This window comes from Rhinolophus ferrumequinum, chromosome X, assembly GCF_004115265.2.
Source record: "Rhinolophus ferrumequinum isolate MPI-CBG mRhiFer1 chromosome X, mRhiFer1_v1.p, whole genome shotgun sequence".
Classification (NCBI taxonomy): Eukaryota; Metazoa; Chordata; class Mammalia; order Chiroptera; family Rhinolophidae; genus Rhinolophus; species Rhinolophus ferrumequinum.
Genome location: NC_046284.1, coordinates 22,732,913 through 22,755,795, shown reverse-complemented (window position 1 = coordinate 22,755,795; position 22,883 = coordinate 22,732,913). Strand labels below are relative to the sequence as shown.

The 22,883-nt window shown below is 39.1% G+C and overlaps 1 protein-coding gene across 1 annotated transcript; it reads right to left on the bottom strand.

Annotated features, from left to right (window-relative positions):
• Nucleotides 1-19,841: 19,841 nt before the first annotated feature.
• On the bottom strand, nucleotides 19,842-22,546 carry USP26 (ubiquitin specific peptidase 26). The gene is given in 10 exon segments (XM_033126318.1): nucleotides 19,842-20,221; nucleotides 20,224-20,248; nucleotides 20,458-20,551; nucleotides 20,768-21,336; nucleotides 21,338-21,498; nucleotides 21,501-21,617; nucleotides 21,620-21,795; nucleotides 21,797-21,825; nucleotides 22,171-22,420; nucleotides 22,422-22,546. Coding segments are annotated over 10 exon segments (1,926 nt in total).
• Nucleotides 22,547-22,883: the final 337 nt, after the last annotated feature.

Genomic DNA, 22,883 nt, shown 5'->3' with positions numbered 1-22,883 from the left:
AGGCAAGCGGGGGTGGGGTTTGACACAGGCAAGAGGAGTGGGAAGGAGGAGGGAAATGGGAAGGGCCCTTTTTTTTGTTTTTTTAAGAATTGATAATTACCAAACTGGAAAGCTTTAATTTTGAGTCTTAGCTTTCCTTGGGGAGCAAAAGCTTTAAAATCTAAGATATCAACAACTTGAAAAGGAAATGTTTTATATAATGTGGTTATTTTGTATATGTGGTTATTCCACATGACTTTTAAATCTGGTTTTGCAACCATTATGTAACCCTAAAATACAGATGCTTCCATCTTTAGAACCTGTTTAACACTGAAGAGTATACATGGTATTTTCACACAGGTGTCATTTAATCATCACAATTATTCAGGGATAAAAAATTATTTTTTTTGTGTTTTACAGATTAGGAAACTGAGGCATAGATATTAAATAACTCGTTCAAAGTAAGGCAGCTTCAGAATTTACCCCTCATGGAAGTAAAAATCTGTGATGAATATTGTTACTACAGCCGCAAACAGTTTGTGGTAGAGTTACAGACACAGAGATTTCTCTTAGTGGCTGTTGGACCCCAACTTAGGAAAAGAATGGTTAGTATGTGGTTTATAATTAATACAAACACAGTAGCTTGTTTTCCTTCTTTACAGAAATTGTGCCACCTAACATAGACAAGGACAAAACCCACAGAGACAACATGTGAAAGGTATTATCAATTCTCATATTTATTCCTTAGACTTCATGGTTTTCAATTTAAGAACAACAGTTCAGATCCCTGGCACTTTAGTTTCTTTTCTAGTTAATTGCTTGTAAAATGAAAAGGGCAAAAAGAAAATTAGAAGCTTCTAAAAGAGGAACTGAAAATCCTATAGAGAAGATAATCATTTTCAATAATGGTCATAATTATTGCTAAATAATAGTCTCTGCTTAGCAAACTTTTCGTTTTCTGCTGTACTTCTCTCTGCTGAACTCCAACTTCTGCCTCAGAATTATGAATATGATCCCAAATGGATAAAAAATATATGCGGCCATTTGCGCAAAATCCAAGTGATCTATATGACTCAATGAAATATCCTTTATACCTACAAGACTCAGGAGTGATTTCAGAATCCAAACTCCATCTCTTCACCACAAGACCCTAAATGCCACCAATGAGAAGGGAGTGGAGCTTCAGTAAGTAAGGATTCACCTTTATAGTGCAATTGCCATTATCCCAACACTTGGGGAGGACCAGCTTACTAAGAAAAAGAAAGTTTTCATGTGCTAGAAGAGAAGGTTAAGAGAAGGGAACGAGAAACAAAAGTGAATGAAGGGCAATTAGAATATGGTACTGTGGGGAAAGGCAGTCTGGGGGATAATGCTGAGTGGAGGTTGCTAATAAATGCAGAGTCATTGGAGACTGAATGAAGTGAGAGTAGACATAAAGATGGGCTATCAAAGATGGGAAGAATTAATACAAAGCAAAAGTGGTCCATTATGTAATGGTACCCATGAACCAGGATGCTGTATGCAGAGGGGCTGAAAAATAATGGGCTTGCATTTTTTGATTGAAAAGAGTGGGAAAATATCTGCCTCAAAACCACACAGAGGCTTATGGGAAGCGGGGTCAATCTATGGTCATTTTGCTGCTGCCCTAAGCCCTCTGGGTAGACCATGATAAAAGGACATCAATCATGCCCAAGAATACCCACCATGTATTAGAGAACCTACTGACGGCCTGAGCCATCTCAGAAGCTGCGTGTTGTCACAATGCTTGAGGCCCCATAGTAGCAGCAAAATCTAACCTATAGGAAGTCATTGTTGCATCAGGCCAGCTGCTGGTACTTTCATTGCCACCAATTATTTTTTCCTAATGCAAATTAGTCAACTTTCTCTACACCAAAAATACTGAAGGCAAAGGGAGTGACGTGTTAGTATAAAAATTCCCACTGTCTTTCTTTTATCAGTAAAGGCTTAAAGCCTTAGGTTTGCAGATGAGCTATCCCAATTGTCTTTCTGGAGCATCCATGACTGTGGAAGGAACGTATAACCTGTTTTAAAAATTTTAAAGTGAAGCAAGTGTTCTGTGGGGGTAGGAAAATGAGGGATCAAGGACTTTAGGCAAGATTAAGCAAGATAATTAAGGATTAGGCCAGCCCCTAAAGTAACCAATTTACATTCAGTATTTGGGAAATAGGTTCCAGAGAACATACAAGTATTGAGCCCTTAACATGAACATTACAGATGGATCCAGGGGTGGGGAATGTTTCAGGGGTCAGAAAATTGAGGCTCAGAATTTTACTAACTCAACAGTTACACAGGATTCTAATTCAAACAAGCAGAAGCCTAAAATACTGAAGTGGTATCTGTACCAGTTATCAATGCATTGTTTCTTAGCTCCAAATTCATCAGTCAATACAGGCCCTGCGATAATGGATGGAATTCATTTAAATATTTCTCCTTTATAATTAGCACAATGTTGAACTTTGCCAGTAGAGGGCGTTGGAGGGACATTGCAGGAGGAAAGGGGCTCTCCTGTTTCTGGCAGTTGCACAGTGGGTCAGGGGTGTGGATGTGAGAAAGTTTGGGGAAGAGGTATGTGGATAGACACCTCAGAATGGGCACAGAATGTGAAGGTATCAGATGGACAAAAAGATGCACTCTGTGAATGTCAGTCAGCTTCTTTCTCCAGCCACCTGACTGCTTGCTCAATGAGCTTATGAACAAAGTGGCCGTGGTTGTAGGGATGGTGGCCATGCATGGGCAAAACAACATAGACTTCCCCTCATGAAGGTTGACCTGGTTCTAGCTACTGCTTAGTGTGTAACTTGCTGATGGCACAGATCAACACTGAGCTCTGGATACGGCACCATTATTCAGCAGACCAGCCAGTAACCTGTTGGCAGATCGATTACACTGGACCTTATCTAACATAGAGGAGGCAAACATTTGTCCCCACTGAAATAGGTATGCATTCTGAGTATGGGTTTATCTTCCCTGTCGATAATGCTTCTGCCAGTATTACCATCCATGGACTTATAAAATGCCTTATCATCATGGCAATCTGCCCAGTTTTGCTTCTCATCAGGGAACTTACCTCTCAGCAAGGAAATATGGCAATGGCCTGGTACCCATGGAAATAATTGATCTTATGCCATCTATTACTCACAAGCAGCTGGCCTAATTGAAAGGTGGAATGGCTCACTGAAGACTCAGTTACAGGGCCAATTAAGAGGAAACACCTTGCTAGGTTGGGATTCACTGTCACAGGATGCCATTTATGCTATAAATCACAGACCATAATGTGGTGCTGTGTCCTCATAACCAGACTACATGGGTTCAGAAATCAAGAGGTAGGAGTAGGAGTGGCTCCTCTCACTATTATACCTAATAACGCATGTCCTCAATTTTCGCTTCCGAATATTCCAGGAATTTCATGCTTTATTTGTTTGAAGATAATAGTGCCCAAGGGAGGAATGCTTTCACCTGGGGCCACATAAATGTCTAAACTGGCTGTTGAGAGTGCCACCTGGACATTTTGGTCTCCTTGTGCCACTGAACAAATTGGCATAAAGAGGGGTTACTCTACTAACGGGAGTGATTGATCCCAATTACCAAAGAGAAATCAGTTTGCTGCTATACAACAAAGGCAAGAAAGACTTTGTGTCAAAAAAAAAAAATCCAGACCTAGGTAAGGAGAGACTTTATTCGAGGGGTCTACTGCAATGGAAGGAAGGAGACTATTGCCATAGGGAGAGTCTTCTGACCATAGAATCGCAAGTGTCTCAAAGGTCAGGCAGAAAGGGTTTTTTTTTTTTTGGTTTGTTTTGTTTTTTAAATAAGAAGGAGTAAATAAGGTAGAAAGAATCAGATGTGGGGGAGTGGGATGAGCATGTGGCATAATTGGACAGCTGATCAAGGAATGTCTTTCTTTGTGGTCAGCTGATTTTCAGAAAGGTTGTTAAGGAGGGGCTGTTCTGCATTAGGATGCTTGCTCAGGCTGAGAGTGAGTTAAAGTTCAGGGACCTGTGAGGAAGGAAGAAACTGGGCTAAAGTTTGATCAAGTCAAGTTAGTTGGTATTATGTCCAGATTTGTCAATGGGAACAAATAGTTCAGTTCAATTGATGAGACAAAGAATGGGAATTTGGATGGTTATGTCTGGCCTCATCACAGGTAAACAAGAGGGTCATGAACAAGGCTTACCTATATCATATGGGAAGGCAGATTCTTTGCAGTAAGCCATTTCCTGGAACACAAAAGGATGGGAGATTTCTTCCTCCCACCTCCAGCTTTATTGAGATGTAATTGACATATAACATTATATAAGTCTAAGGTATGCTACGTGCTGATTTGATACACATATATGTTGCAAAATGATGCCCACCATAGCATTAGCTAACACCTCTATCTTGTCAATTACAATGTCTTTTTTGTGGTGAGAGCAATTAAGGTCTCCTCTCTTAGCAACTTTTAAGTATATAATACAATATTATTAGCATTATTAGCTATAATCACCATGCTGTACTTTAGATCCCCAGAACTTGTTAATCTTATAACTGGGAGTTTGTACACTTTGACCAATATCTCCTCATTTCTCCCACCCAACAACTCCTGGTAACCATCGTTTCTCTAGCGTTTTCTCCCTCTTCCACTTTTTTTTTAAGGAGGACGCAGCTCACAGTGGCCTATGTGGGGATCGAACCAGCAACCTTGGTGCTACCAGCACTATGCTCTAACCAACTGAGCTAGCAAGCCACCCCTCTTTCTTCCACTTTTAAAGATGATTGTGATTACTTTGGGCGTACTCAAATAATCTAGGATAATCTCCCATTTTAAGGTCAGCTGATTAGCAGCCTTAAATCCATCCACTACCTTAATTCCCCTTTGCTATGTATCATAATATACTCACAGTTTCCAGGGATGAGCATGTGGACATCTTTGAGGGGGCCATTTAGTCTGCTGCCCACACTTAGGGTGTCATGTCTATTGGGGATTGGGATGGGTTTCACTCGTTCAGAGGAAGAATATGTCTTCTGGTGAGGACCCGGGATTGTCATTTTGAGAACGCAAGAGGCTGTTTATCCTGATGGTTGGATGATAGGTGGAGATATAGCAGTAGGGGTTTGTTACTGCATGTTTTGTTATGTCTGTAGTCACCTCTGTCCTGGGAAACACTGCCCAATTGCCAGCCTTTCTCCTGTTAAGTGTTGTTCAGTTCATTGGCATCATTCATGCACTGACCAGTTTCTCAAGTGTATGGTGTTGGCTCTTGTTGGGATGGATTGTGAGGGGAATCCATCATTGTTGTGAAAGAGTAATAAGTGTAGATGAGCACAATGTGTTTTTTCAAAATTTCAAATCACCTCAATGTATCTGCATTCATCCGAGAACCTGTTCACATACTTAATGAGACCACTATACAATTTGTAGAGGTCATTAGTGATAAGGAATGTGGTAACACAATAAGATAATTGCCAATGGGGAAATAGTTCATCAGTGCTCATTTTCTTCACATTGGTTACTTGCCATGAAGATGAGCATGCTCGAGTAGGTGAGGAAGTATGTCAGATCTGGGTGGGAAAGTGCATAGTCATATGTGTATTCAACAGTGGCTTTTTAGATTGAATTTCTGAAAGATACAGCAAAGGAAACATTTTCCAAAACTTGGCTTGCATATTTGTCCTGCAGGATATTTCATTGTTTGTGGTAGAGAAGTTAGTACAGATTTGATAAGCAAACCAGAAATGAATAACATTATATTCATTTCTTAAGAATTTCACAAAGGTATGTGTGAACTGCAAAATCTCTTAACACGGTCTCAATACGGACATGGATGCCACCTTTATTTGCATGATGGATTTGCTTCACTAGGATGCGATTTTGCAGGGTGTGTATATGGGGTGTCACTTGCTCCTCTTCTCCACACACAGTTATGTTATCTGTTATCTTTGGTCTCCCTGTATACAAGATACCATTAATCAGCATATCTTCTCACATTAATTAAATGTAAGTGAGCAATCTAAAAGATGCTCAGCCACCTCTTTCGTGATTACATAGCTTGGGTAGCAGCTTGGTCACTATTCTTGGTAGCCCACCTCATCTTTACAGACTGAGTTTTAGATTCTGCTTTAGTGTCACTCTATGTTGTAATATAAGAATAAGGAATTCCATATGTTATGCTATTGCTAGGCCCATCTCTTCACTTGAGATGCCCCTTTTATCCACATGTCCAAATCACAGCAATATCCCTTCTTTAAAATTTTATCCCTCTCAATTTCTAGTTGCTCTCTTTGGTACTATATGGTTTCATCAGTTATATTTTCATGTATACATCATAGACTCAAAGGATTATTAGTTGACTGAATTGATTGAGTACGGTCTGGTCTAGGCTGGTAGCACTGGGAATGAATGAAAAGGAAGAGACAGATGATTGATTGGCTATACGGTGGTTGAGGGAGAAGGTGCAGTTAGAGTGGATGCTATTATTATTTCAAGGTTGGTAGCCTCACTGACAGAAATAGATCAAGTTCTCTGTTCTCAGCTGGATTATCCACCTTTTGTCTGCTAGTTTAATGAAGTGCTCAATTAATCCTTGTTGAAGTTAATTGAATTCACTTCAACTAGAACATTTTCTCTATCTTTTTGGTATTTGTCCAAAGTCTTGTTGTAGTAACTTCATACCATTCTTCCATGTTTGGGCTTGTCTTTGTCAGATGTTGAAGGGAATAGTATCTATACAAGTTTGCCACCCTGTGCTCCCTTTTCTCTGCATCTATCTTATAAGGGTAAATTGTGTTCAAAACCACACCTCCCCTTAGTCATATAATCTGCCCTGCAGCACCTCTCAATAGCCCAACTTCCTCTCTTCTTTCTTCTATCCTTGTGTTCATTTTTGCCCTATGCTAAAATTTGGAAGAGAAAAGCTTCTGATCCTATGAACAGTAGAGTATTGTATCTATCCAGGGCTTTTTCCTTTACCAATAGGAACATCCCCAAATGATGTCTTCCGAATGAGAATTTCAAGTACTAGCAGAGTGATAGCCTACGGAAGAGCAAGCTTTTTCTTTAAAGGGCAGGATAGTAAATATTTTAGGCTTTCCAGGCCTTTTCACAAGCACTGAACTGGGCTGCTGTAGTTAGATCAATGTAAATGAATCAGTGTGGCTGTATTCCAATAATATTGTATTTACAAAAGCAGAGAGTGGGCCATATTTATCCCTCAGACCATAGTTTGCTGAATTCTGCTCTACGGTCTTATTTTGCTGGCATTCCCAGTGTTTCTCAAATCAGAACATAAAAACAGTGGCCATTTCCCTTTATCTATCTATCTATCTATCTATCTATCCATCCATCTATCTATTTTGCAATTCTGTGGCAGGAATGAATGCCTGTGAAGAACAGGCAAGGAAGTATGTGTTTCCATTGAGAACCTTGGTTGGTAATGTTATAGGTGCTGCCATTGCAGAGAGAATTGCAAAGGTGCCTTACAGAGGCATCGGGAGTTGGGGACTCATAGAAGTAGAATCAGAAAAAGGAAATTAAGAGTGTCTCTCAGATGAAAATATTCTATTCTTGGAAACTTGCTAATTTTATGCAGTAAATTTTATGCTGCAAAAGTGATTTAAAATAATGATAGTTCCTGCAATAATGAAACTGAATAGATAGATGCTCAAGAGCTTTATTCACTAGATAAGGAACACTTTCCTTAGAAAGTGGGATTTAGTGTTTTTTGTCCTTAATACTGTCCAACTGAAATTTTATTCCTAAGAATCATATGCTTATCTTATAATGATTTAGGATTATAACACAAAATATAGTGTGCTTTAACAAATTAAATTTTTTGCCCATGGTTTTCTTAAAGCACACTGAGTTTGTGCAATTACATAACACACGTCATGCTTAGTTTCATGTATCAACTGGGTGGGCTATAATCCTCAGTTATTTAATTAAAGAATAATCTAGGTGTTCCTGTGAAGGTACTTTGTAGACATGGCTAACATCTATAACCAGTTGACTTTTTTATTTGTTATTTTTAAATTTTTTTTAGGTGTATAAAACAATGTAATAGTTAGACATTTACACCCCACAAAAAGTGGTAACCCTTCTCCCCCAATCTACTGCCCCACTGATATCATATATAGCTGTTACAATTCTTTTTTAATTAAAGTTTATTGGGGTGACAAATGTTAGTAAAGTACCTACATTTTAGGTGTACAATTCTGTATTACATCATCTATAGATACGACATTGTGTGTTCACCACCCAGTCAGTTCTCTTTCCATCAGCATATATTGTATCCTCTTTACCCTCATATACCACTCCCCTTCCCCCTTACCTTCTGGTACTCACTAGACTATTGTCTGTGTCTATGAGTTTTTGTTTCATTTGTTTGTCTTGTTCTGTTGTTACTTTCAGTTTTATATACCACATATCAGTGAAATCACAAGGTTCTCGACTTTTTCTGTCTGACATTTCACTTAGCATTATAATCTCGAGATCCATCCATGTTATTGCAAATGGTACTATTTCATCTTTTCTTAAAGCAGAATAGTATTCCATTATGTATATATACCACAACTTCTTTATCCATTCATCTATCGAAGGACACTTTGGTTGTTTCCATGTCTTGGCCACAGTAAATAAAGCTGCAATGAACATTGGAGCACACGTGTCTTTATGGATAAATGTTTTGTTTTCAGATTTTTTGGGTAGATACCCAGGAGAGGGATTGCTGGGTCATATGGTAATTCTATTCGTAATTTTTTGAGGAACCTCCACACTGCCTTCCATAGCGGCTGCAACAGTCCGCATTCCCACCAACAGTGCATGAGGATTCCTTTTTCTCCACAGCCTCTCCAACACTTGTTACTATTTGTCTTGTTGATGATAGCCATTCTGACTGGGGTGAGGTGATATATCATTGGGGTTTTTATTTGCATTTCTCTGATGATTAGTGATGTTGAGCATTTTTTCATATGTCTGTTTGCCATTTGTATGTCCTCTTTGGAGAAATGTCTCTTCAGGTCCTCTGCCCATTTTTTAATTGGATTGTTTGGTTTTGTGTCATTGAGTTGTATGAGTTCCTCATATATATTGGATATTACCCCCTTATAAGAGGGGTTGGTTGCAAAAATCTTTTCCCATTCAGTTGGTTGCCTCTTTATTTTGTCGATAGTTTCTTTCACTATACAGAAGCTTTATAATTTGATATAGTCCCATTCATTTATTTTAGCTTTTACTTCCCTTGCCTTTGGAATCAAATTCATAAAATGCTGTTTGAACCCAAGGTCCATAAGTTTAGTACCTATGTTTTCTTCTATGCAGTTTATTGTATCAGGTCTTATGCTTAAGTCTTTGATCCATTTTGAATTAATTTCGGTACATGGTGACAGATAGCAGTCTAGTTTCATTCTTTTGCACGTGCTTTCCAATTCGCCCAGCACCATTTATTGAACAGGCTGTCTTTTCTCCATTGTATGTTTTTTGCTTCTTTGTCAAAAATTATCTGTCCATATTTATGTGGTTTTATTTCTGAGTTCTCAATTCTATTCCATTGGTCTATGTGTCTGTTTTTCTCCCAATAGCATACTGTTTTGATAATTGTGGCCCTGTAATACAAACTGAAGTCAGGGAGTGTGATACCTCCGGAATTTTTCTTTTCTCTTAGGATTACTTTGGCTATTCGAGGTCCTTTGTGGTTCCATGAAAATCTGATGAGTTTTTGTTCTATTTCTTTAAAAAAATGCCATTGGGATTTTGATGGGAATTGCATTAAATCTGTATATTGCTTTGGGTAAGATTGCCATTTTAACTACGTTATTCTTCCAATCCATGAACATGGAATGTCTTTCCATTTCTTTGTGTCTTTTTCAATTTCTTTTTAAAATATCTTCAAGTTTTCAGTGTATAGGTCTTTCACATCCTTGGTTAAGTTTATTCCTAGGTATTTTATTCTTTTTTTGTTGCAATTGCAAAAGGAATTTTTAAAAATTTCTTTTTCTGAGATTTCATTGTTAGTATATAGGAATGCAATGGAGTTTTGTACGTTGATTTTGCAACAGTAAAGCCGGCAAATTTACTGTATTTGTTTTTTGTTTCTAATAGCTTTTTGGTGGAATCTTTAGGGTTTTCTATATATAGCATCATGTCATCTGCAAAAAGTGACAATTTAACTTCTTCATTCCCAATTTGGATGCCTTTTATTTCTTTCTCTTGCCTGACTGCTCTGACTAGGACTTCCAATACTTTGCTGAAAAGCAGAGGTGATAGGGGACATCCCTGTCGTGTTCCTGAACGTAGAGCAAAGGGTTTCGTTTTTTTCACCGTTAATTGTGATATTAGCTGAGTGTTTGTCATATATGACCTTTATTATGTTAAGGTATTTTCCTTCTATACCTATTTTATTAAGTGTTTTAATCATAAATGGATGTTGTATCTTGTCAAATGCTTTTTCTGCATCTATTGATATAATCATATGATTTTTGTCCTTTATTTTGTTTATGTGGTGTATCACATTGATGGAGTTGTGTATGTTGAACCATCCTTGTGCCAGTGATAAACCCCACTTTGTTGTGATGTATAATCTTTTTAATGCATTGTTGTATTCGACTTGCTAGAATTCTGTTTAGGATTTTTGCATCTGTATTCATCAGAGATATTGGTCTGTAATTTTCTTTTTTTGTATGTTATCCTTACCAGGTTTTGGTATCAGAGTAATGTTGGCCTCATAAAATGAGTTAGGGAGTATTGTCCCTTCTTCAATTTTTTGAAAGAGTTTGAGTAGGACAGGTGTTAGATCCTCTTTGACTGTTTTGTAGAATCCACTAGTGAAACCATCTGGTCCCGCACTTCTGCTTTTGGGAAGGTTTCAGATAACTGATTCAGTTTCCTTACTGGTGATCAGTCTATTTAGATTTTCCAATTCTTCGTGATTCAGCCTAGAAAGGCTATATGTTTCTAAGAACTTGTCCATTTCTTCTAGGTTATTGAATTTGGTGGCATATAGTCCTTTGTAGTATTCTTGGATGATACTTTGTATTTCTGTGGCATCAGTGATAACTTCCTTCTTTCATTTCTGATTTTATTGGTGTCTTTTTTTTTATATTAGTGAGGCTAGGCAATGGTTTGTCAATATTATTAATCTTTTCAAGGAACCAGCTCTTTGTCACATTATTTTTTTTCTATTTTCTTTTTGTTCTCTATTTCATTTAGTTCTGACCTGATTTTTATTATTTCCTTTCTTCTGCTGACTTTGCGTTTCATTTGTTCTCCTTTTTCTTGTTCTTTAAGGTGTAATGTGAGGTTATTTATCTGGGATTTTTCTTGTTTCTTCAGATAGACCTGGAATGATATAAATTTCCCTCTTAAAACTGCTTTCGCTACATCCAAAAATTTTGGTAGGATGTATTTTCATTCTCATTTGTTTCTATGTACCTTTTGGTTTCTCCTCTTATTTCTTTTTGACCCAGTCATTCTTTAAAAGTATGTTGTTTAATCTCCACATGTTTGTGGTGTTTCCTACTTTCTTTTTGCTATTGATATCTGATTTCAAAACCTTGTGATCAGAGAATATGCTTGGTATAATTTCAATTTTCTGAAGTTTGCTGAGGCTACTTTTATGTCCCAATATATGGCCTATCCTTGAGAATGTTCCATGTACATTAGAAAAGGATGCGTAGTCCGATGTTCTAGGATGTAGTGCTCTATAAATGTCAATTATGTCTATTTCATCTAATGTGTCATTTATGGCTGCTATTTATTTATTTTCTGTTTGGATGATCTATCCATAGCTGTCAATGATGTATTTAGGTTCCCTAGTATAATTGTGTTTCGGTCAATTTCTCCCTTTAGTTCTGTTAGTAGTTGCTTGGTATATTTTGGTGCTCCCTGAATGGGGACATAAATATTGATGTCTATTATGTCTATTTGTTGTATAGTCCCGTTTATCATGATGAAATGTCCATCTTTGTCTCTTACGTTTCTTTATCCTGAAGTCTGTTTTATCTAATATGGCTACACGTGATTTTCTCTGGATACCATTTGCTTGGAGTGTCAATTTTCACCCTTTCACTTTGAGTTACTTGTACTTGAGTTACTTGTAGTTTCACTTTGTTTACTTGTAGCTGTGATGTGTCTCTTGGAGACAGCATATGGCTGGGTTTAGTTTTTTGATCCAATCTGCTACTCTGTGCCTTTTTATTGGTGAGTTGAGTCCATTTACATTTAGGGTAACTATTGACATATGAGGATTTCCTATCACTCTATCTTTTGTTTTCTGGTATGACTGTGTCTCCATTGTTTCTTTGCCTTTTTGTTGCTGTCTATTAATTCAGTGTGGCAGTATTCTATGATTTTTTTCCCCTCTGTTTCTTCTTTTATCGTGTTATATATTTCAGTTCTGGATTTTTTTTTGAGTTATTACCTAAGTTTATGTAAAAGAAAGTGTCATATTTAGAGTATTCCATTTTCTTTAGCATACTTACTTTCTCCATTCCCTTACGCCAGTTCAGACCTTTACTCTCCCCGCTTTTATGTTTTTGTTGTCACAGATTACCCTTATTTATGCTGGTCGAATAGGCTTCTTCCGTATTTCTTGTAGTTCAGGTCATGTGTTAGAAAATTCCCTCAGCTTCTGTATGTCTGGAAAGGTCTTTATTCCTCCTTCATATCTAAAGGATGTCTTTGCTGGATATATTATTCTTGGTTCATAATTTTTCTCTTTCAATAGTTTGAATATTTGTGTCTACTCCCTCCTGACTTGTAGAGTTTCTGCTGAAATATCTGGTGATAACCTAATGGGCTTTCCTTTGTAGGTTACCATCTTCTTTTCCCTGGCTGTCTTGAGGATTCTTTCTTTTTCGTTAATTTTTGACAACTTCAGTACAATGCGCCTTGGAGAAGGCCTGTTGGGGTTGAGGTAACTAGTTGTTCTATTTGCTTCTTGAATTTGAGGATCAAGTTCTTTCCACATGTTTGGGAAGTTTTCATTGACTATTTGTTTAAATATACTCTCTGATTCCCCCCTCCCTTTCTTTTCCTGCTGGTATGGCCATTATTCTTATATTGCTCTTTCTGATGGAGTCAGAAAGTTCTTGTAGAGTTCTTTCATTTCTTTTAACTCTCAAGTGTCTCTCTTCTTCCATTTGTGTCATTTCCAAATTTTTATCCTCGATATCCCTAATTCTTTCCTCCATCTGGTCAGCTCTATTACCAAGCTGGCTATTTCATTCTTCATTTCTTTTATTGATTTCTTAATCTCCAAAAATTCTATTTGGTTCTTTTTTAAAATTTCAATCTCTTTGTTAAAATGTTCATTTTGTCCTTTGATTGTTTTTCTGAGTTCATTAAACTGCCTGTCTTTAATGCATCTCGTTGAGTTTTTTCAGAACTGCAATCTTGAATTCTCTGTCCTTTAAGTCACATATTTCCATGTGTTTAAGTTAATTTTCTGGAGACTCTTAATTTTCTTTCTGAGCTGTCTTGTTTCCTTGGTTATTCATGCCATTTAGTGAATTATTTCTCTTCTTAGGCATGTACAGGAGTGGGTTTCTGCAACAGGTTGGTAGGAAAGAGGTCTTTCCTTTGCTTTCCAGTACTTGTTGGTAGGATGCTTTGTTTTCTTTCCAACTGCAGCCTTTAATTCTCTCTCACGCTGTAGTGTTATATTTTCTCTGCACTCTTCCGGCCTCTCACTCAACAGGTGGATTCCCTGGAAAGTGGGCTTCTCTGTGAGCTGATTGTCTGGGTCTCAGGGCACAATTTCTGTTTGAGGACATGGAAAGCTTCTGAAGTTCCGAAGCTCTTACTGCACCAGATTCAGGGCCTGTCTGTTTCAGTGGCTCTGTTTACCGTTGCAGGGATCCGCCCAAATAGGTGGGGACAGAGCAATGGCAGCGACCTCCAGCACAAGGAGTCCTGTACCCAAGACTTCCTCCCCTTCACCAGAACTAGTTGGGCTGCGAGTCTGTGGCTGTAGACTGCAGTTCTCAGAACTGCAAATATTCTGTTATTTTGATCTGACACTGCTACCATTCCACTTCTAGCACTGGGAGGGTAAGGGTGGGGCGAGCTCTGGGAGAGTAAGGAGGGGTCAGCCAGGCTCCGCGCCTTAGCTTTCTGTCCTCTGCTTGGCAGTGAGGACTTAAACCTCCATTTTTACCCTTCTTTCCTCAGTCTTTGCCCTGGGGTCTCTGCCATGAGCATTGGGTTCAGCTGTATTATATGCTGATCCCTCAGGGAGGACTGTGGGCCATAAGCGGAGCAGTAGCAGTCGAATTCTTCCCTCTCCCGCAGGTGTGGTGGCTTCGGAACGCAGGGAGCTCGGAGCTGTCAGCTAGGTCTGCGTCCTGGGACTGTGTGGCCTGCGTCTCTGCACTTCCCGCTTCCTTCCTCCCACTCTGTCCCAGTTTGCCCACTTTTCCATGATTTCAGTTGCTTGTCTTAGTTTTGCCTGTCTGCTGCACATGGAGTCGTTTGTGGAATTATAGTTGTTCAATTTGTTTTAAATTCCAGCAGAGATTTCAAGAGGATCACCTCACGCTGCCATTTCTATGATGTCATTCTCCCCTTTTTGCTGTTTTGATCGTGTGTTTTCTGCTTCCTTATCTTCCAAATCGGTGATGTGATCCTCTGCTTCATCTAATCTACTGTTGATTCCCTCATGTACCATATTTCCCTGAAAATGAGACCTAGACAGACAATCAGCTCTAATGCGTCTTTTGGAGCAAATAGTAACAGAAGACCCGGTATTATATTATTATATTATATATATTACATTATATTATTATATTATATTAAAGACTCAGTCATATATTATAGTAAAACAAGACCAGGTCTTATATTAATTTTTGTTCCAAAGACATGTTATCGCTGATAGTCCGGCTAGTTCTTATTTTTGGGGAAACATGGTATTCTTCATTTCAGTAATTGTAGTCTTCATTTATGACTGGTTCTTTTTTGTTTTCTATGTTCACATTTATGTTTCCTGTCTCTTTGTTGATGTTCTCCCTGAGATCATTGAGGATTGTTATAACCAGTGATTTGAACTCTGATTCTGGTATATTTGGTGTCTCCACTTAAAAATATTTTTTTTTCTGGAGATTTGTTCTGATGTTTTATTTGGGCCATGTTTCTTTGTCTCCCCATTTTGGCTGCCTCCCTGTGTTTGTTTCTATGTATTTGGTTGCTATGCCTCCCCCTCTTAGTAAACACACCTTATTTAGGTGTCCTGCAGGGCCTAATTGTGCAGTCTCCCTGGTCACCAAAGCCAGGTACTCAAGGTGTGTCCCTTATGTGGGTTGTAGATGCCCTCCTTTTGTAGTTAAGCCTTGGTTGCTGTATGCACATCAATGGATGGGATTGGCCCTCGGGCCAATTGGTTGTGAGGACTAGCCATGACTATAGTGGAGGAGCTGTGGTGTAGGGGTTGACCCTATAGAACAGGATTCACTTTAGCAGGGCTCTGGTGTCTGCCCAGTCTGTCCTTTGGGTGTGTTGTTTGTTGAAGTGGTTAGGGGGTGCTTTGGCTCAGTACAAAATCAACCACCAGGCCTGCCAGTCCTGGGGCTTCCTAGGAGGGGACCCTCTACATCCCAAGTTCAACCACAGCCTGTGCCCTGCCTGGGGCTACCTGGCATGAGCCACAAAGCAATCTGCAGATGGCCAGCACACATAATGTGCTTGGAGGTGCCTTGAGAGGCCAAGCCAAGAACTGAGGCTGGCTGTCACTAGTGCCCGGAGTAGAGGTGCTCCGCAAGGAGTACAGGACATGCCGAAGTCAGATGCTGCTTGTTTGGGTTTTGTGAACCTTTGAGAGATTTTAGGAAATTCTATAGCATGAGTCAAGACAGACCATTTGTATCGAAAAACCAATGGAAGCAGCTTGGCTGAGCTTTCACCCCGAAAGTTGGGTGGGGTCTCAGGAAATTTCCAGGGCAGGGTGAACAGTGTTAGTCAGGGTGATGAAGACTCAGATATGGCAGCTGCCTGCATCTGCATGCAGGGAGTGGGGAAGTCTCAACAAAGAAACAATGGGTTTTGCTAGCTCCTTCATCCAGCAGAAAGCTGCTGCTCTAGCCCTCACCCTGAGGCCAGACAATACAGTTCCTCCGCGTATGTCCCTGGCACCTTTTGAGCTGCTGGCCCATTGCTGGAGCTCAGAGCAAGTGAGTCTGTCAGCGAGTAAGTCTGTGTGTGGGCCCTTTAAGAGGAGCACTTGTGACTGCAGCCACCCTTTTCTCACTCAACCACAATCTACATTGCTTTTCACAACCCCAAGTTATAGGGTTTCTCTCCTCAGTAGTGGAACCCTGGGCTGGGGAGCCTGATGTGGGGCTGAGACCTCTTGCTCCTTGTGAGGGGTGCTCTCCATAGCTGAGATATCCTTCCCGATTTTTAGAGGTTACCCACAGATGTGGGACCTGTTCGTTCTGCGTCTTTGCTTCTCCCACCAGTCTCAAGGTGGCTTCTTCTGTATATCCTTAATTGTAGAATTTTGGGTTCTGCTAGACTTGTGGTGATTCTCAATGATAGTTGTATTACCAGGAATGATGTTGTATCTCGGCTCTGTCTTCTTGAAGGAAAGAATTCAGTCAAGAGACAGTTTGTGCAGCATAGAACAGCAAGTTCATTAGTGAAAGCAAGTACACTCCAAAACACAGAGCGGGCTGACCCAAGAGAGGGAAGAGGCCTCTCCTTACATTGTGTGTGAGTTTTTATTTCTATGGGTAGAATTGTCTCTCCCTTTCCCTCTCCAGTACCTCTCATTCTCCCAGCTGGCATGCATCGTACTCCTTGTTGCTCCCAAGGTTGTCTGAGCTCATTACAATGGCCCGGAGAAGCAGGGTGTACATTCTGATAAGCAGAATGGTTTCTTTCTCTCTCTAGCCTCTAACAATACATCCTTTTGATTTAGGGGCATGTGTGAGCCTGGAATCCTGCTGGGCTAGTAAGGCACTGGTGCCCTAAGTGAGGGCAACTGCAAGGAGTCTTGACCTAAGTAAGAGCTGCAGCAAAGGGCTTTCTAACTGGAGCTAGGTCTCTCCTTCTCCTGCTCATTTCTATCTAACTACCTACCCTATCAATTGTACTGTAGTTTAGTTGTAATTTTGATGTGGTCGTGAGCAGAGGTAAGAACAGCATTTACCTACTCCACCATCTTGACCAGAAATCTGCAAGTCATCGATAAACTTTTAAGTCTATATTCCAAGAGATGTGTGGTAAAAAGCCACTTTCTGCATCTTTAGACCCCAAATCTGAAACAAGATTTGGAAAGCACCTCCAAACAGTTTATATCACTTTTTAAAAACTGGTTTAATTCTTGGACGTATCAAGCTTCTCTACAGGTAAGTCACTGGGAGGCCACTTCACAGCCTAAAGAGGGACTTGCCTCGAGGTTAGTGAGAACTCCCCTCCCTCTCTGTAGTCTGTGCACCTAAAATTATGTTGTTTTTAAATCATTAAGTCTGTGGTAATTTGTTATAGAAGCAATAGAAAACTAATACACTAAGTGTCAAAGATTCAGTTTTTATAGCCATGGATTACCTAGAAACCTGATACGTAAATTAGAGAACCAATTAAAATGCATAATAAATAACAACCACTCACTGAAGTATTATTTTAATATTTTATTTGAAATATAACAAGTAGATAGTATATAGCCACTCATTGTGCATTCAGAATTTCTTCTCACAGGGCAATGATGGATTCCACCCAAGCAATCTATCCAGGACAGTTCCTCCTTGTCATTGATACCCCAATCATTTTCTTCACCTTTTCATTTGCCCTACATTTGGAAGTGCTAGTTGCTGAAGAGCAGCATATTCAGGATGTACAATACCCTATACTCCACACCAAAAAAAAAAAAAAAGTCAAATCCCTTAAAACTATCGGCATCTTCATTTTCCTTTCAAAACAAAGTAACTTTTCCTTCACTCTTACCAAAATTCCTGCTTTGATGCCTATGTAACTGGGCTCCAATTTAACTATGCTAGAGAAGCCAAAAGCCTAAAATTGGAAAACCAAACTGTCACTCTCCGCTTCTAAATGTAACTCCAGACTTATCCTTCAATCCCTCCAGCTGCAGAAGTACTACACAAATTGAACAAATCTCTCATTACTGCGTCTGTAACATCTTCTTCCATGAGAGTGATTAATTCAACCTATGGATTCCCCCTACCCCATCTACCTCAGCAATCTTCAGGTCCCATTCAGACCTTCTAGATACAACCTGTTCTGAACAACAGAATTCCCAAACTTTGGAATCTGGTTTTCCCCTTAGAGGGCATTTCCTAACTTCCCCACACACCACTAAATTCCAGTTCATCTCTTTAAAGGCCTTTGGGATTAAGAGCATCAACAAGCTCTTGGATTAACACAGCTATACTAAGACCATAGCCCATGGTCTATGACCACATGGGGGGATAACCATGTTTGTAAAGGTAGGACCAAAAATTCAATCCTTCAGTGTAATGTGAGATAGCCTTTTAGTACAAGTAATTTGTTCATAACCAAGGTAAAAGGCATTACAGACTCACTGCCTCAAAGGCAAGAAAAGGTTAGGTTACAGAGATGGTACATGTTTAATATCAGAATTACTAAATCCCTGAATCATATGGAGCTCCAACAGAATATGAGCACCCAGGACTCATGAAGCTTTTACCTAGAAGCAGATCATATTCAAGCACAATTTTTTGACGTATCAAATCAGTAACAAGTAAGACTTTCAAATCCTACAAGTCCACTTTAAAGCATGTACTCCTTACTCATTGAAGAAATAAGGCCACCATGCAATAAGGTAAAGAGAAGCAAAAGAAATACGGAATTAGTCTTGCAGTGTTGAACAGGATTGTTCAAGGCTTCAGATAAAGTTCTAGTAATCGACTTTCCTTTGAGGAAACTTAAGCGCCCCTCTGAGAAGACCAAAATGGCACGATGGGCTCAGATCACTGAGAACAGCTTGTTAACAAACAGGAAAAGTGGGTCAATTTTTTGAGGGCAGATCAACTTCTCCATCCCCAAGGTTTAAACTTGATGGTATATAGACCCTTTGGCATAGAGGAAAAGGAGGACTTTAGCAAACAATTTGGAGAATTGAACTGGTGTTCAGTCTCATCTACATATGCCCAAGAGGATTCGTAAGTTTCCCCCTTTATTTACTATTTATTGCCAGGATCCCAGCAACTATTTTTTTTTTTTTTTTTTTTTTTGCCAAGGCCTCAACTGTTTTGTTTTGTTTTGTTTGCCAGGACTCCATTAACTATTTTTCCATCAAATTGCTGAGTATGATCAGCAGAAGAGTGATTCTTTTGTGTGTGTTTTGACATTAACAAGTTTACAAATGAAAGGCATACATGAATATAAGAAATAGAAAATGTAATCAAACCCCTTTACAAAATGTAAACAATTCAAATATACAACAGCAAAGTACACCAAGATACTCTACACGCTACAGTAGTGGTTCCCTGACTTTCTCAAGTTTCACAATCTCCATGAAATTGCTACCCAACTCCAGAGTTTCTGAATAAGTAGGTCTGTGGTGGAATCCAAGAATCTGCATTTTTAACAAGTTCCTTCATGTTCTTGGTGCTGCTGGTTCAAGGACTACACTTCGAATCCACTGCATTAGAATATGGAAAGCATAATTCTAGTCTAGTAGGAGAGAAGAATGCTTATCAGTCAGACCTGTGGGATTGAGGTGTCTGTAACAGGGTTAGAACGGAAATTTCCCAGTAAGTGTTTCTGCTTTGAACTTTGATCCTGGATGGTAGCTGCCTCTTCATCTTTAGCTAAAGTTCAGAGTTTTCCTTCTATAGAGGAAGTGGTAGTAAGTGAGGCAGTTGAGCAGATCTGTGCAACCAGGAGTCTGTTTCTCTTATTCCTTCTGAGGGTTCTCCCCTGCCTTTGTGCTATGAGGCTGGGAGTTCTCTTGCCTTTTCAACAGCTCTTCAAAGATCTCATTGTGCATATAAAAGAAGATGTACCCGGTGGAAAGCTTAGCCTTCTGCATAGAAACCTCTTAGATATTTGACACCTGCATATCATTGTAAATAAACTAAACTTGCCTCTCAAAGTCATAGGCATCACTGATATAATGGCCTGAATTTAGGGTCTTCCCAAAATGGCTGATAACACCAATCAGCTGATATGCATAACGATCTTTCATCTTGGAATTTCTTTTTGGTTTCTTGACTTCAGTTTCTGTCTTCTCCTTATCTAAAAAGTCTTTGTTTTCAAGGTTTTTATCAGAACCAACGCACTTAGGAAATTCACATTGGTCTCCTAGAAACTTAACTCTGTAGGTCTTCTGAGATTCTCTGTGTACCATGGGGCATCTGGCTTGGGAAGGCTTTGAAGCAGTGCCTGCTAAAGGGCTTGTTCATAGATTTTCATTCTTTTACATTCAGCTACTTTGGGGGACTCTTCTGAAATTGTTTTTTTTTTTTTTAATCTTCATAAAATTTCTTAGTAGTTTTAGCAACACTCTTAACATTTATAAACATATTGGTTCTCTCCTATTTCTTTAGTGTTTGATTTCCAGGCACTTCTTGGAGATGAACTTCTGCAGGATATGTGTCTGGGCCACTGGTGGGTTTCCCTGCACCTTCACAGATAACAGAAAGGTTGGTGTCTTCCAGATCACACGTTAAGCCAGCTGCTAGTAGCTCTTTTATAATGGTTGTACCATATTCTGAGTTTACCAATTTGGACCCTGTTATATTCAGTTTAGAATATTTCCCCAGGCCTTTTTGCTGCTGTTCTCTGCTTCACCCAAAAATCTAGTCTTTTTGTGGTCCAGACTCTTTGTCTGATCCAATGTGTGGAGCCAGGGAATCCTTAGATTCTGAGGTCAACTTTGTTGAAGGTATCAATGAAATGAGGATATCACAATGTATCTTTTGAGAGATCTTTAAAAATTGGAAATTTCTAATATGCACATTCTTGCTCAAGGGAACAGGTGGTTTGGTATTTTCATTGCAATAAGAAGACAACTTTAGACATTTAGAAACAATGACTTCCTGGACATCCTTCCTTAACAACCAAGACTCATTAAAGCTATAGAATTTCAGATGAACAATAAAGACCGTGGGTAGCCTACTGAATTTGTGCACTGCAACGAAACTCTTGTGGTTACACTTCCCACATCTATACTCAAGCTCTTCTGCTTCAAAGAAAAGATCAGCAGTAGATTGAATAGACAAAGGAAGTATTTTTGCTCCTTGGGGAAGGTTGATGGAGAGATAATTACTCACTTCTGTCTTGAGAACAACCTGACCACAGGCTTTACAAATAATAAAGTGCAGTAACTCAAACTCAAAATTTGTGATGACAGGACAAATGAGCACGTTGGTGGCAGCACTGCCAGCAAAAAACCTGTTGAGGTGAATTTTTTTCCTCAGATTCAATTTTAGTCTTACAAATTTTGTTTAGTTTTCCCATGTTCTCTCTCATCTGATATAAACAGAGACCTAAAAACTCATGAGCATCATTCTGTATGTTGCCAGAGAACACCTCTGCAGCTATTGAAATTTTTTTTTAATACTGACAAGTAACTTCATCTTCATTTTTATGTTGTAAATATCTTTCAAAATAAGCAGGTGTGTCATGCACATGCTAAGAACATCAAGAGGAACTGTACCCCATGGAAAATCTGATACAGTAAATCATAAGCAAATGATGGAATTGAAAACAGGGACTGTAAAACGGCATTCATATAACAGGTGTCTCCCAAATTGAGGTGGCCTTGCCATAGTTTCTCTGGGTAAAATTCAAAGGTTATCTTCATTCTGTCCGACTCTGGGTCACCCTCACAATACACTGGTTTCAACAGAAGTGACAAATATGTTTTCTGAGAGAGTCTGGAGAAGAGCAATGCCATTTACGTAAGGGTTTCCAGTAGAATTGGTCTTGAATAAAGTTCCAAATTCTAATTTCATGATCTCTTCTAATTCTTTTAACTTCAATACTTTCTTTTCATTGGGATTGGATTTATTTTTTCTTACAGATTTATTCTTTTTCCAGAATTTCTCATTTATCTCTGAACCAGATGGTAGCATCCGTTTTCTCTTCTCCCAACTATTTTTCTATAACTCTTTGCAGGTAGGTGTTGATGATTTTGATGTACACAAAGGCATCTTCTGAAGGTCAGGTGTTCCACTTCCTTCTCCTATATCAAAAGATTTGCGACTTGACTTCTTGTGCACTTTGTGAAATGTTGTGCTGGTAAAATCAATCCCCTCCCTATCAGGTCCCATAGGTGGGTGAAGATTATTTTGATGGACTCTATCCAGGAACATCTTCAACTCTTCAGCATTTCTGGAGGATAATCTTTTAATAAACAGGAAGCTATTATTTTGGAGTGTTACATACAGGTGATTTTGTTTTTTTTCATACGATTTAAAGACCACATTTTCAATATTATTACTTAGCTGAAAAGTTATATATACTCCAGCTGAAATAGACCACCAATTTAATTTTCTTCTTTCCTTTCACTATTTCAATGAATGCTTCTTTTGACCTAGACATATCAGTCTCCCTGGTCCATATTTGGATAAAACCATGTACCATTAGAGCAGCCATGTTTTCTTTACAAATACGAGCTCTGACAATTAAGTTCGCAAACTCATCCTAGAAAAAGGGTTACATACCTCATTGCTGAATATCGCCATGGGCCACCTTCGAAGTACTCCCTTTCGGAACCTATACACTGACGCCAGCACCTAGTCCACCCTTCAAAGCAATTTTGGAACTCTTTTTCTGGAATGGCCATCAGAGCTATTGTCATATTACCCCTGATGTCCTGAATGTCATCAAAATGTCTTCCTTTCAATATTTCCTTTATCTTTGGGTAAAGAAAGAAGTCATTGGGGGCCAGATCAGGTGAGTAGGGAGGGTGTTCCAATACAGTTATTTGTTT